The sequence below is a fragment of the Thermobia domestica genome, chromosome 2 (assembly GCF_964235325.1).
Source record: "Thermobia domestica chromosome 2, izTheDome1.hap1.1, whole genome shotgun sequence".
Taxonomy (NCBI): Eukaryota; Metazoa; Arthropoda; class Insecta; order Zygentoma; family Lepismatidae; genus Thermobia; species Thermobia domestica.
The window spans coordinates 311,333,623-311,348,370 of NC_137455.1; the positions used below are offsets into that span (position 1 = coordinate 311,333,623).

At 34.2% G+C, this 14,748-nt stretch overlaps 1 protein-coding gene across 1 annotated transcript in view; it reads right to left on the reverse strand.

The window, feature by feature from the left end:
* Positions 1 to 6,535: 6,535 nt before the first annotated feature.
* Positions 6,536 to 14,748, reverse strand: part of LOC145678620 (venom protease-like) — a 75,230-nt gene continuing 67,017 nt past the window's right edge. The window contains exon 7 of the mRNA XM_081748973.1: positions 6,536 to 6,784. Within this exon, the coding sequence (XP_081605099.1) occupies positions 6,669 to 6,784 (116 nt within the window). The 3' untranslated portion in view covers positions 6,536 to 6,668. The remainder of the gene's footprint in view (positions 6,785 to 14,748) is intronic.

The window sequence follows — 14,748 nt, forward strand, 5'->3', positions numbered from 1 at the left end:
GGTGTATACATAGTTTCGAAATAATGTATCGTTAAGTATTTCAACCAATGTTACTTTTTTCTTCACTTAATAACATTTCAACAGATATTAGACTTGAAAGAAGAAAATAGACATCAGCACAGTTTTTCCCTTTGGAAAGGATGACTGCAGCGAAAACCTGGCATCTTTATTTTACTGTTTCCGAAGATACTCGGAAGTTGGACTTTTAACTATTTTTTTAACCCAAAAGAGTAATAATCAATGCAATCATTCTTTTTTACTTCTCACTGCTTTTCTTATTTCCTAGGTCATATATTTAAAAAAAAACTGAAATATGTTTCTATTATTTTAAATCAAATCCATATACTAAATTTCTTGTCTGTAACATTCAGAGTTTTCGAGGTATGAATATTTTAAGATAATAATTGCCGTTTCCCCTTCTATCTCTAATTTCCAAAAATCCATCTTCAGTCGGTCTTTACATAACAAATCCTATACCCTGTCCAAATTTCAAGTTCAAATTTCAATTTCAAATTTCAACTTAAGTGGTTTGGCCTGGTCGTTGACCAATCAGTCAGTTAGGACTGCTTCACTTATATATGAAAATCACAGATTATTGTAAATGGTAATAGTGTTTCACAGATAACACCAAGTTGAAGAGAACATTCCATTTCTTCTATCTTTATGGGTCCTGGAAGTCAATATTTTCTTCTTGCTCCTTAACAGTACGAAATGAACAAATATAACTATTTGCCTCATAAACATTTTTTATCCTCCTGTCATCAAACTACGAGTATAATAAGGAAGTAAGTGATATAATGAAGTGAGTTAATATGAAATAATTGCTTATAAACTCTAAAATATTAGTTCTGTTCTGGGCTGCCGACAGAATTTTATCAATGAAGTAAACAATATACAGCCAGGACATGAGCGTCCGCAGGATTTTTCTCTGGGAAGAAAAAAACCACGTAAAACCAGAAAATGTGGATCTCAGCGATTTTTGAAGGCTAACAAACGATTATATAAAACAAGAACACAATAATGATGAACTTGTGAGAAAAAAATATTGAAACAAACGGAAAGTGTTTAGAATTGATCTTTTGTAAAGCATATTTCCTACAAAGATGTCTGATGCAAAACTTTTAGAAGAAGAAAAAACTATTCAATTTCAATCGTTAACTTTTTATGCTCTTGATTATTCTAATTTCAAAGGAAAAACATAACTTATCTGAAAAAGTCTCTGAAATATTCATTTTTTGAATTAGTGAAGAAGGGAAAGGCAGAAAAAGTAAATGAAAATAATTAGGAAGCTTGACCATCTATGTATTAAAATGCTAGGTTTATATGTTTGTCTCCAAAGAAAAGTTTATATGTTTGTCTCCGATCTTTTCGGCAATGAGATCTCAAAAACGTGCCGTTTTCACTGATCGATTCCAAATTTTGTGTAGAGTATTCAGTTCTAATTGAATATTTAAAAAAAATGGCCATAATTTCTTTACTGCATTTTTAGGGGTACACTGGAAGTGTTACAATTTTTTAAAAAATCAAGCATCATATCATATGAGTTATACATCCCAACACCACACAGTTGTGTACAGGGATTGTATATTTCTCAGGCGTTTGTTTCATGGGCAAATGATAATGAAAAACGAAGGATAACCATTTCTCCAGTCGACGATGAATCTTTATTGTTTGGAATGTTTTGCCAAATGAACACCATATATCACTGACTAGTAGCTAGAATGGAAGAAAGTAGAAACGCTTTCAAAGTCTTGACTGGTAGACCCATAGGAAAACGACCATTAGGAAGACCTAGGCGCAGATGGGAGGACAATATTAAGATGGATCTCGCAGAGATAGGAATACAAAGTAGAAACTGGATGCAATTAGCTAAGGATAGAAGTCAGTGGAGAGCTTTTGTGAACGCGGCACTGAACCTCCGGGTTCCATAGGCCATAGAGTTAGTTTTAGTTTATATCACTGACATTATAAATAATTATGTATGTAATGTATTTGTTTATTACATGCTTCATGCAAGAAGAAAGAAAACACTAATCATACATGAATTAGAAAGTCTAACCAGTAGTAGTTCAAATCTTGCAAACGGTGCGAGATATTGAAAAAATAATCGAAATATGGTACCTCTTGCCAATTTTTATCAAGACGTCTTTCACTTGTGTCTGTAAAGGGACATGTACAGATACTGTGAGGAATGACAAGGAGATTCATGCTTATATGTGAATGATGCGCTGTGTAGAGAGCGCAGGTTCAGCTAGTGCCTCATAGAAGTAAGAAAATGAACACAATTAAACTTATATGCACATTTAACCCTTTCCGGATCCGGGCTTTTTGGGCTATTTTTTAGACTTTCAGTCAAGCAGCTACTGTATCGTCACTATTTATCCTAGTATCATTGTTCATACCTCATTCTCTTCAGAATAGAGCTGGCTTTCAAATGGTACTACTTGCATGCTCATACCATATACCAGAAGCGGGGAAAAAATGTCAAAGTGAAAATTTCGGAGGGAAAAAATTTTTCTCAAACTTTGGCCCTCCCTGGACCCTCCCTGTGTGAACGTAGCCATCTAAAAAAAATCTGATAAATAGTACTTGGTATTCTGAATGTGTGTGCCAAATTTCAAGTTTCTGTCTTGAATAGTAAGGGCGGGAGAAATTTTATCAAAAATTCTCACAATGCCCCAAATTACCACAAAACACTATGATCTCAGGGAAAAAATTTCCTGGGACATCCCTAATTACCCTAGGGACATGTGTCCACCATATTCTTTTCTGAATAGAACTGCCTTTGAGGCGGTACCATTCACATGTCTCCATCATGTATCTAAGGCGGGAAATACCAGAAGAAAGGGATTTTTGTGGTCTAAATTTCCCTTTTTTCAACTTTTAGCCCCTCTGGACCCCCCTGTTTTAACGCAGAAATCTGAAACAAAATCTGTTAAATTCTACTGGGTGGACTGAATATTTGTGCACAATTTCAATTTTCTAGGTGCAAAAATAAGCCCGCCAGAAAAAATCAGAAATTTCCCCATGTTACCCTATACTAGAAGTATATTTTGAAAAAATCACTGAGACGTCTCTAATTACCCTAGAATAATAATTCGACCGTCATTCTCTTCAGAATGGAACTGCCTTTCAGATGGTATGATTCGCGTGTCTCCATCATGTATGTGAGGCGGGAAAATGACGAAAAACGAGATTTTTTGGTCTAAAAATCCTTTTTTTCAATATTTTTCCCCTCTGGACCCCCCTGTTTTAATGCAGATATCTGAAAAAATCTGAGAAATACTACTAGGTGGACTGAATGTTTCTGCACAATTTCAATCTTCTAGGTGCAAAAGATAGCCCGCCAAAAAAAATATACCCACCATGTCCCATTTTTCCCTATATAGAAGTATATTTTTCAAAAAATCCCTGAGACGTCCCTAATTACCCTAGGATAACGATTCGACCGTCATTCCCTTCAGAATGGAACTGCCTTTCTGACGGTATGACTCGCGTGTCCCCATCATGTATGTGAGGCGGGAAAATGACGAAAAACGGGATTTTGGGGGTAAAAATATCCCTTTTTTTCACCCTTTTGCCCCTCTGGTCCCCACCCCCTGTTTTAGCACTGACATCGGAACAAAAAATCTGGTAAATATTACTTGGTGGACTGAATGTTTGTGCAAAGTTTCAATCTTCTACGTGGAAAAATAAGCCAGCCAAAAAATATTGAACATAAGCTTAGTAAATGAGAAAATAAATTTTTGTCTTATGACGTCATCACCTCCTATGTCTGGACGCAGGACGGTCTGAACCCATACGTAATGTCTTCTACAAGGCCTCTGGACTTGGAAAACAAAAAAAAAAAAAAAAAAAAACCGGACGAAAAAGTTCAAATAGAAGAGAAATAATGCAATGTACCATGAAAAACGCGCATGGTACAAATTGTACCATAGGATCCCCAAGGGGTTAAGCATCATATTTTAAGAAAAATTAGAATGTAAATGTCGAAATTCAATGTAAGGCCTGGAAATATTTGCAGATTCGTTATATTGTTTGACAAATCTGGAATAATCTACATCTAACTTACCAACTTGGATAATTAAATGTTTTGAGGAATGCAGTTTCAAATAAAAGTAAGATTTACCGCGAGACCTCAATCCAATTACACACTCCCTGGTATAATTTATGCCTGTAGTTCATGTTTATCAGCGAGGCTACGGTGGCTCAGTGGTAGAGCGTTCACCTCTGGTACATGGAGTTTTTTTTTTGGTTCGATCCCAGCTCGCGCTTAGTGGTCAACAAACACGGTTTTCTCGGGGTTCTCTCGTTTCCCCCATTTTCTTCATTCTGCAATTTCATTCATGTTTCATCTGCGTCTCCTTTAGCCTAGCCGGCATAATCGTTGGACGTAAAACTTAAAGATTTCATTTCATTTTGTTTTTCATGTTTATCAGTATCCAATCCCACTATTCAGCTGACCTAATATTCACGCGATAATGTAAAATAAATTGTAAAATGTCAGAGAAAACTTCGTGAAGAATAAATTTGGTTCAATGACAAGAATGTAATTTCTAATAAACCTCCATAAACAATGTATGTGTCACCTCCATAAACAATGGATCTAAACCCTACAACTTAGCTTTTTATCAATAAATTTAAATGTATTGAATCAGTAAAGGTACCCATACACACAGACGCATGAAGAAACCTTCCAACATGCGTGAAAAATGATAAACCCACAGACAAGTTGATCGTGTATTGCCTTTTTCATGCATGCTGAAAGTTTTCAAAATCTTCTGTAAACTTGCATGAAGGTTTTCCCGTTCTTCATGCATATTTACCGTGTATGTGTTCGTTCATGCAAGTTGGTTGTTTTATATTTAGGTCCATCATCACGACAGCAAAAGAAATCACGCGACTCTTCCCTCCGATTCATTCTTCTAGTACGTTGGACAGCAAGTTGGTACGTGTGTGATCAAAAAATTCTTCCAACATGCACGATGAAACAAATCTTTCATGTATGTTGGTCATGCAAATGTGTGCGTCTATGGTCTTCCTAACAGATGTATTCATTGTAAACCTAGTTTATAACAGATGTAAAACAAATCCTTATTAGGACTTAGGTTCCCTTTCTGTTGCATAGGTAAGCATCAATAATTGCAGTTCCCAGAAACCGTATTGTGTAGCATTACAATAATCCAACCACATATCGAAATTTATAATTTAATTGTGATTTTTATTTCATTCAAATTCGTAGGCTAAATATGTAAAATACGAATTCATTTTGGAAAATCCAGAGTGGGAAATTGTGTCTTGATCTCAGGAGGGGCAAATGGGTTAATAATGCTTCTGCATTTTCAATACTTTGTTGTTATTTTGGTACTGATTAAAACAACAGAGCAATTCGACTAGTTTCAACTAGATTTTTATAGAGAAGAAATGCAGCTAGTGTAAACCAAAGATCGTTATACTTATTAGTGTGAAGTTAAACTTATCCCTTTTAGATCCACTCTTATACATTTTTACACCACTCTTCTATATTTTATACCTACTCTTTCTTATACATTATATATATAGCATCCTTAGCTCCAATTAAAATTACTGCACATGAGTTACCTTTAAATTATGTACTGGATGTCCAAGAAGTTCCGGAACGTGTAATTTTAGTTTATTTATTTAGTAACATGCTATAGTTTAGCACGTATACGAACCATATATGCAGTCGACCTGCAACCTGCATGTGGTCCAACGTGCTACACACACAGATGTATGTGTCTCTATGTCCTCCTTAATATGTTGTGGAGCATTGGGGAGTTATCTCTCTAAAGGCTTCTTTCACACTTTCACCCCATTGTTCATCTGTCCTGTACCTACGACAAGAGACATGTGACTTTCTTATTACCCACAATTAGTTCTCTGGTAAGGCCCGGACTTCGTGGAGACCATTACAACGAGAATGGAAAGGTTGAAGAACCATACCCAACCACTCACATCAGCCACAGCTTCATAACTGAAATGTTCCATGTGACCTTGAACACAGGGATACCAGACAGTGTTGTCTGTGACCATGAAAATAATGTTACTAATAAAACAACCAATCAAAATTACATTGACATTGTTCCCTACCTAGAGGTATGGAGACTCTTAGGAAAACCTATAGAGAACAATAACTATGTTTGAAGGGTGCAGGTCATGATGTAAAATGTTATATTTCAATCATTCAACTGTTTTAAACAACCATAAGCACGGTAGTAATGAAGTGATAAGTTATTGATGATCTTACCTTAAAATTATTTCAAAAATTAGAATTCAAAGTTTCTTTTCGCTATCTGAATGTCGATTGTTTTTCTCTTGTATCCATAATCTACATTTTTCTGTTTAAATAATTGAAATTTTTACACTACTTGCAAAAAAATCATGATTTTTCCTCCTTGAAAATGAAAACTCTATTTAGTCTGTAATATATTTAATCCAAACAACTTACTAAGTACCATGCTCTGTTTGATTTACAAAGAACAAGAAAATTATTAAAAAAAAAAAAAACAACGAATAATGTGTCCTTTTTGACATCTTTATTAAATATAGCATTCTTTTCAATAAACTCTATAGATGTTTCATAAATAGCATCTAAAGCGTAAGAGTCCATCTTCAATGCAGGATCTTACAGAGGAAAGTGTTCCAAATCACTCACATCGCTGTCCACTTCGTGTAACTTGCATAATCCAATCTTTGTATTCATCAAGATCTAGAGCCAGACTATATCTTGGATGTTTGGGTTCTGTTGAACTACACAAAATACCTAAAGGAAATATAGAGAAAATTAAAATCATATATATGAATCGTTATACATACATAATATATACATGTATGTTATATATATATATATATGGGTAATTCTCAAAATAAGGAAAAAATGACACTAATTGCTCAAAAATTGAAATATATGTGTAATTCAGCTCCTTCAATAATATCATGTACATTTCTTCCTCAAAATATACTATTTGTAGAAAATAGCTCGGTACGAAATTTAAAAGTAAATGGAGACTGTCAATAGCATGGCTGTAACCAACTACATTTTCACGGTTTTTTGTTCTTATAAAGTAGCTGTTTGTATCCGTACTCCTTTGATATTAAGCAAGAACTTTTAGGCGATGTTCAGCTTTACTGAGCTTCAAACATAGCTTCGAGTCCAAAGAATTATAAAAATACATTTGTGTACCATACCCTTGTACATTTATTGAATATCATAGTCTTGCAGACAGCAAGAAATAATTACCGAAGTGACAGTAAGAAAAACAAAATAATAAATTATGACCGATACAATGACTGTTCCTAAGAAATTTCGCTACATGACAACTTGACTTCTAAAAAAATGAACAGTAAAAGCCATAGTTAAAAGCCAAAATGAGAAATACAAACCAAAAAGTATAAAAGAGCGTGTTCCGACAAAATAATACTGATGAATGCCAATGTGAATTTTGAACGTTTATAGCAAGTTTTATTAATCGAAGAACCTTTAACACTAATCTTCCACTTTCTGATAAAACTTTAATAGATAATACAGTGATGATATATGTTTAAAAATACATAGCGTATTAGATTAATGTGTACAAACAAAATAAGGGCAAATACATGATGCTAAAAGAAGAATGTCTCTGGAACTTTGGCCAAAAGCTCATACTTTCGGAGATTTGGGCTGCCGAAAACATCAAAAAATGAATTTTAGAGACCCCTTTGTTAAACAAATATCCAACATGATGAGTGCGTCTTAATAAACACTTAGGACAGGTTATATTTAAAAATGCATGTTTCAAAACTGTTCGACGCGTGTGCAAGAGGTTCCTGCAACAATAACCAATAATTAAATACTGTTGGTTCATCATCCCTTTAGGAAATCCCTTGCGCACACATCGCACAGTTGAAAAATCCATTTTTAAGTCGAATTGGTATGGCTTCCTAAGTGATTTATTAATCAGCACTCCGTATGTTTGATAGTGTTTAAAACATAGGTCTCTGACATACATTTTCCCATGCTTCAGGCAGCCTCTAACTTCAAAACTATGAGATTTTGGGCAAAGTTTGTTTCCTTGTTTTTAGATCAAGTATCTCCCCGTATATTTTTTACGCCTTAATATCAAACTTTATTTATTTCTGATTTTGCAAATAGTCGTAGTAAGAAATACAGTTTCTAATTGATTTCGGTTATGGGTGTGAATTTTTGATGTAATTTTTAACTTAAACTTCAGCAAAGAAAAATAAAAATTACAACACAAATTGACACCTACGACCGTAATTAACCAAAGAGTAGATTTCTAACTATTACTATTTGCAAAATCCCATAGCACACCACTTTCTATCGGCTATTGTGTGTACTTTGTCATTAGCATCGAAAAATGTGATTAGCACGGATTAATATTTCACGTGAAAACAAATAATATTTTTTAAAAACTAAAGTTAAGCAGATTAAGCTCTGCTTAGTATCAAAACATACTTCTAAACTGTATCTGAACTTACTGAAAGAAAATGAATGGTATTTAAAAGTATATATTTTTAGCACTTTTATTCCTCAATTTCGCCGCTAATTTGAGAATTACCTATATATATATATATATATATATATATATATATATATATATATATATATATATATATATATGCGGGGGGGTGTAGTTTTATAGTTTTATTTCTGTCGGTACGCAGCGGCACATCGAACCGACACCTTTTTTAATGAAAACTGAAAATTTCATCTTATCTTAAAAAGAGTTTGGTTGACTAGAAACTTCCTAAATACCAAATAATAAACATATAGTTTTATTGAAAATCAGAGTTTATATTGTTTTCCTTTCCCTTTTCTTTCTTTCTAGAGAAATATTTGTAAATCTTTGTTCCTTCTTGATGTCAGTTAATTATATGCAAGAACTAGAAATATTTTGGCCCTTCAGTCTGTCGCCCACTGGCAAATCCTGGAGCCTCCCTTTTTCCATTCCTTTTTCGCACGGTAATATGAACCATAAAGGCTCTGAACCGATCAGATTTTTTTTTTTTTTTTTTTTTTTTTTTTTTTGAAAGACTGACTTCCCACAACGAAATAATCCTAACAAATTTGTCTGTCTCTAAAGTTCGATTAAACTGAAAGCTAGTACAAAAATTCTGTTGCACGTCTGAACTTTCTCTGCAAGGAAGTCTTTGCAGAACAAGCCTTGCCTTTGCCTTTGTCTTGTATTTGTGTCTTTATTGAAATTCAGTTTTTGTGGAACTCTTGATGCCTTTGAAAACAAACAATACGATAATATTGATTATCATTATGTTTATTGTATTATAAAATTAATATGTAAGACATTTTTAAAGCATCTTTATGTACTTAAGAGTATTAGTTACAAGACTGCAGTGATATGCTCTGGGCATTATTATTATTATTATTATTATTATTATTATTATTATTATTATTATTATTATTATTATTATTATTATTATTATTACCCTGAAAGATATGTAACTTTTAACCATTATTAACTAGTCCAGTTCAGCGTATCGGCACCTTTATTTTTAGAAATAAAAAGCTGTATATATATTGTAAGAGTCCCCACAACATAACAGAAGCATATGTCAATACAACACGTGTTATTGATTGTAAACAATGAAGCAGACGAGAAGCCGACACGAAAGACACCGTAAGAAGCCGAAAGGTAAAGGACCTCACGAAAGGACCCGAAGAGGACACATAAAAGCGCAACTACGGAGGGACCTGGGATTAGTCGACCAACTGATCAACTAACCAACACCTGCTCCGAGGTCGCATTGGATTAGGGGTACACCTCTCCCTAACCCGAGGTTGCATTGGACTAGGGATCCTCACTACAACCAAGCCTCACGAAGCTGCCTTGGGCTGAGGGGGCTTTCCTTCAAGACTCGCCAGTAGTAGAAAAAGGGGCGTTCTGCGCCACTGACCCTGTACCCACTTTCCCGGTCCCGCCTGAAGCAGACAACGAGTTTCCCAGTGCCGCCTGACACACTATGCCGGGGGACATATGGGGGATACGAGAAATCGAGCATCGTACACCGTGAGCCCACGGTCTTTTACGACCTCCATTTTAGGGGTGAATTTGTTCCCTTTTATGACCACATTTTAGGGGGTGTATTCGTTCCCTTTTACGAGCACATTTTAGGGGGTGAACTCGTTCCCTTTTATGAGCATATTTTTCAACCCCTATGAACATACAACAGACTACGTAACATAACGAACATACAGCAGAGCAGATTGAACTCGTTCCCTTTTATGAGCACTCTTTCATGGGTGAACTCGTTCCCTTTTATGAGCATATTTTTCAACCCCTATTTGAACATAGCAGAAATCACAGCTAATAAAAGAGCATGGCATATTTTCCAACCCTTATTTTAACATAGCAGAAATTACACTGAGACTATGAACATACAGCAGAAGAGATAATACATAAGACTCATTCCCTTTTATGACCTCCATTTTAGGGGTGAACTCGTTCTCTTTTATGAGCATATTTTTCAACCCCTATTTTAACATAGGAGATAACACATAAGATTACGAACACATAGAAGAGAAGATAACACATAAGAGTACGTAACACACAGCAGATTAGAGAACACATAAGAGTACATAACATAACAAGGGTGTACTCGTTTCCAACCCCTATTTTAATTACGAACACATAGAAGATAAGATAACAGATAAGAATATGAAACACACAGCAGAGCAGATAACCTAACAAGGGTGTACTCGTTTTCAACCCCTATTTTAACATAGCAGAAATTACACTGAGACTATGAACACACAGCAAAGTAGATAACACACAGCACTATTTTAACATAGTAGGTAACATAAGATTACGAACACATATAAGAGCAGAAGACTACATAACATAGCAGGCCTCCATTTTAGGGGTGAACTCGTTCTCTTTTATGAGCATATTTTTCAACCCTTATTTTAACATAGCAGAAATTACACTGAGACTATGAACATACAGCAGAAGAGATAATACATAAGACTCGTTCCCTTTTATGACCTCCATTTTAGGGGTGAACTCGTTCTCTTTTATGAGCATATTTTTCAACCCCTATTTTAACATAGGAGATAACACATAAGATTACGAACACATAGAAGAGAAGATAACACATAAGAGTACGTAACACACAGCAGATTAGAGAACACATAAGAGTACATAACATAACAAGGGTGTACTCGTTTCCAACCCCTATTTTAATTACGAACACACAGAAGATAAGATAACAGATAAGAATATGAAACACACAGCAGAGCAGATAACCTAACAAGGGTGTACTCGTTTTCAACCCCTATTTTAACATAGCAGAAATTACACTGAGACTATGAACACACAGCAAAGTAGATAACACACAGCACTATTTTAACATAGTAGGTAACATAAGATTACGAACACATATAAGAGCAGAAGACTACATAACATAGCAGGCCTCCATTTTAGGGGTGAACTCGTTCTCTTTTATGAGCATATTTTTCAACCCCTATATTAACATAAGAGAAATGACATAAGATTACATAACTCATTCCACATAACTAGCAAAGATTACAATAGAACACCCACGGTCTACAGATAATCATTTTAGAGGGTGCTTTGATGACCCTTTTTCCCACCCCTAATGAAATTACATAGGAGAGCAGATAATACATAAGATTCGTTCCCTTTTATGAACACTTTTTAGGGGGTGAACTCGTTCCCTTTTATGATTACTTTTTCAACCCCTATTTGAACATTTTAACATAGCAGAAATGACATAAGCATGTCCTCAAACTACTGACCATCGTGAACAAAGGTCAAACTCGAAAACGAAACAACATATCGAGGTGCTGTTTCCACATTTAGCAATTGGTCATCAAAAAAGTACTGACCATCAAGGTCAAAAATTAAAACTCGAAAACAGAGCCACATTTAGTAATTGGTCATCAGGTACCACAAGTTCCAAAATTAGTGGTCATCGAGGTCAAAGGTCAAAATACTTAAAACCTAATATCTCGAAAACGGAGCCACATACTCAGGTGCTGTTTCCCCATTTAGTAATTGGTCATCAGGTACCACAAGTTACAAAAATAATGACCATCGAGGTCAAAGGTCAACATACTTAAAACCTAATAACTCGAAAACGGAGCCAAATATTGAGGTGCTGTTTCCAAATCTAGTAATAGGTCATCAACTAGTACAAGTTCCGAAATAGTGACCATCGAGGTCAAAGGTCAAAGTACTTAAAACCCAATAACTCGGAAACGGAGCCAAGTATTGAGGTGCTGTTTCCAAATCTGGTAATTGGTCATCAACTAGTACAAGTTCCAAAATAATGACCATCGAGGTCAAAGGTCAAAAACTCGAAAATGGATCCACATACTGAGGTGCTGTTTCCACATTTAGTAATTGGTCATCAGGTACCACAAGCTTAAAAAATAATGGTCATCGAGGTCAAAGGTCAAAAACTCGAAAGCGGAGCCAAGTATTGAGGTGTTCTTTCTACATTTAGTAATTGGTTATCAACTACTACAAGTTCCAAAATAATGACCATCGAGGTCAAAGGTCAAATATTAAAACGCAAATAACCCTTAAACAGAGCAACGTATTGAGGTGCTGTTTCCACATTTAGTAATTGGTTATCAACTACTACAAGTTCCAAAATAATGACCATCGAGGTCAAAGGTCAAATATTAAAACGCAAATAACCCTTAAACAGAGCAACGTATTGAGGTGCTGTTTCCAAATCTAGTAATACGTCATCAACTATTACATGTTCCAAAAGTATTGACTATCGAGGTCAATGGTCAAATATTTAACCCTTAATAACTTTAAACAAAGCCTGTGTGATCTATTCAATTTTGTACAAGTGAAGAAGGAATAAATTTGAGTGGCTTATTTACTTTTGTATTAATGAGAAAGAAATCCAATTTTAACTAGCGCAGAATTTCTGTACCTTTTTAGGCTATTCAAATGGATTAACAAGAAAGCAAGCAAAGATATGCCATATTAACTAGCTGAGAATTATATGTCATCTTGTATTATTTAAGCAAAACGAAGAAAGCGAACATGGACCATTTTACTCAAATTTGGATGGAGTATTTATCTTTGTATGAACCAGAAAAAAATGAAGAAGGTCCGTTTTAACTAGTTCAATATTTCTGTACAACTTTGTACTACTCAAATAAACGAAATTTTATTTTTGTATCAATCACAAGAAAATCAAAGAAGGGTCATTTTATACCTTTTTTGTGCTATTCACATAATAGAGGGAACAAATTTCAGTGGTCTATTTTATTTTTTGTACCAATCAGAAGAAAAGCAAAGATATGCCATTTTAACTATTTAAACAAAAGAAAGGATAAATTTGAGTGACCTACTCAATTTTGTACCAACGAGAAATACCATTTTATACTACTCCAATAAACGAAGGAATACCAATAAAAAAAGAAGCGAAGATTAGGTGAATTATTTTCTTTTGTACCAACTGGAAAAGAGAAGAAGAGCTACTTTAACTAGCTCAGAATTTATATACATTTTCTACTAATCAAATATACGAAAGAATAAATTTAAGTGACCTATTCAATTTTGTACCAATGAGAAAAGTCATTTAACTGGCTCAGAATTTTACTACTCAAATAAACAATGGAGTATTTAGTTTTGCACCATTTTGGAGTATTCAAATAAACAAAGGACTTATAATTTGTGTCAACACAAAATCAATTAAACGAAGTAATGCATTTGAGTGAGGTATTTAATTTGAAAAACCGAAGCAGGATCATCTTATACCATTTTGTATTATTTCAACAAACAAAGGAATAAATTTATATTAACCAGAAAAAGCAAAAAAGGACCATTTGAAACTAGTCTAATAAACGAAGGCATAAATATGAGTGAGCTATTTAGCTCTGTACGAAAAAGAAAAAAGTGAAGAAGGTTAATTTTATACCTTTTGGTGTTATTCAAATAATCGAGGGAATAAATTTGGGTGGTCTATTTTATTTTTGTACTCATTCGAAAAAAAGCGAAGAAGGACCATTTTATACATTTTTTACCATTCCTATTTCCTTTTGTTCCAACGAGAACCATTTATAACAGGCTTAGATTTTTATGCCTTTTTGTAATATTTCTACCAAACAGAAAAAAGTTACCCAAATAAACAAAGGAATAAATTTGTAATAACCACAAAAAGCAAAGAAATGACATTTTTAACTAGCTCAGAATTTCTAGACCATGTTGTACTATTTAAACAAACAAAGGGATAAATTTGAGTGGTTATTCAATTTTGTAGCAAGAAGAAAAAAGGAATGAACTAACATTTTGTACTAATCAAATAAATGAAGGAATATTTAGTTTTGTACCAAGCAAAATAAGAAAAAGCAGTGAAGAACAAATAAAATTTGGATGGACTATTTTCTTATGTACCAACAAAAAAGAGAAACCGAAGGAGGAATAAATAAAACCGAGAATGGCCATTTTATTTAATTTTGTAGTACTCAAATATACAAAGGTATAAATCTGTGTAACCCATTCAGTTTTGTACTAAGCAGAAAATTTGTTGGCTTTGTTTAGAAAGACCATTTTATCTTTTGTATTCAGATTTTCCGGCTACTTTTTGCGCTCTACAAATAGAGATCATTTTATGTGCCTTTCTTAACGAAGGAACAAATTTGAAGGAGGCTCATTTTAACTAATCCTGCTTCGAGTAGATCAATGTGGCATTAATGCGACTTTCATTTTCGAATACATACGGATT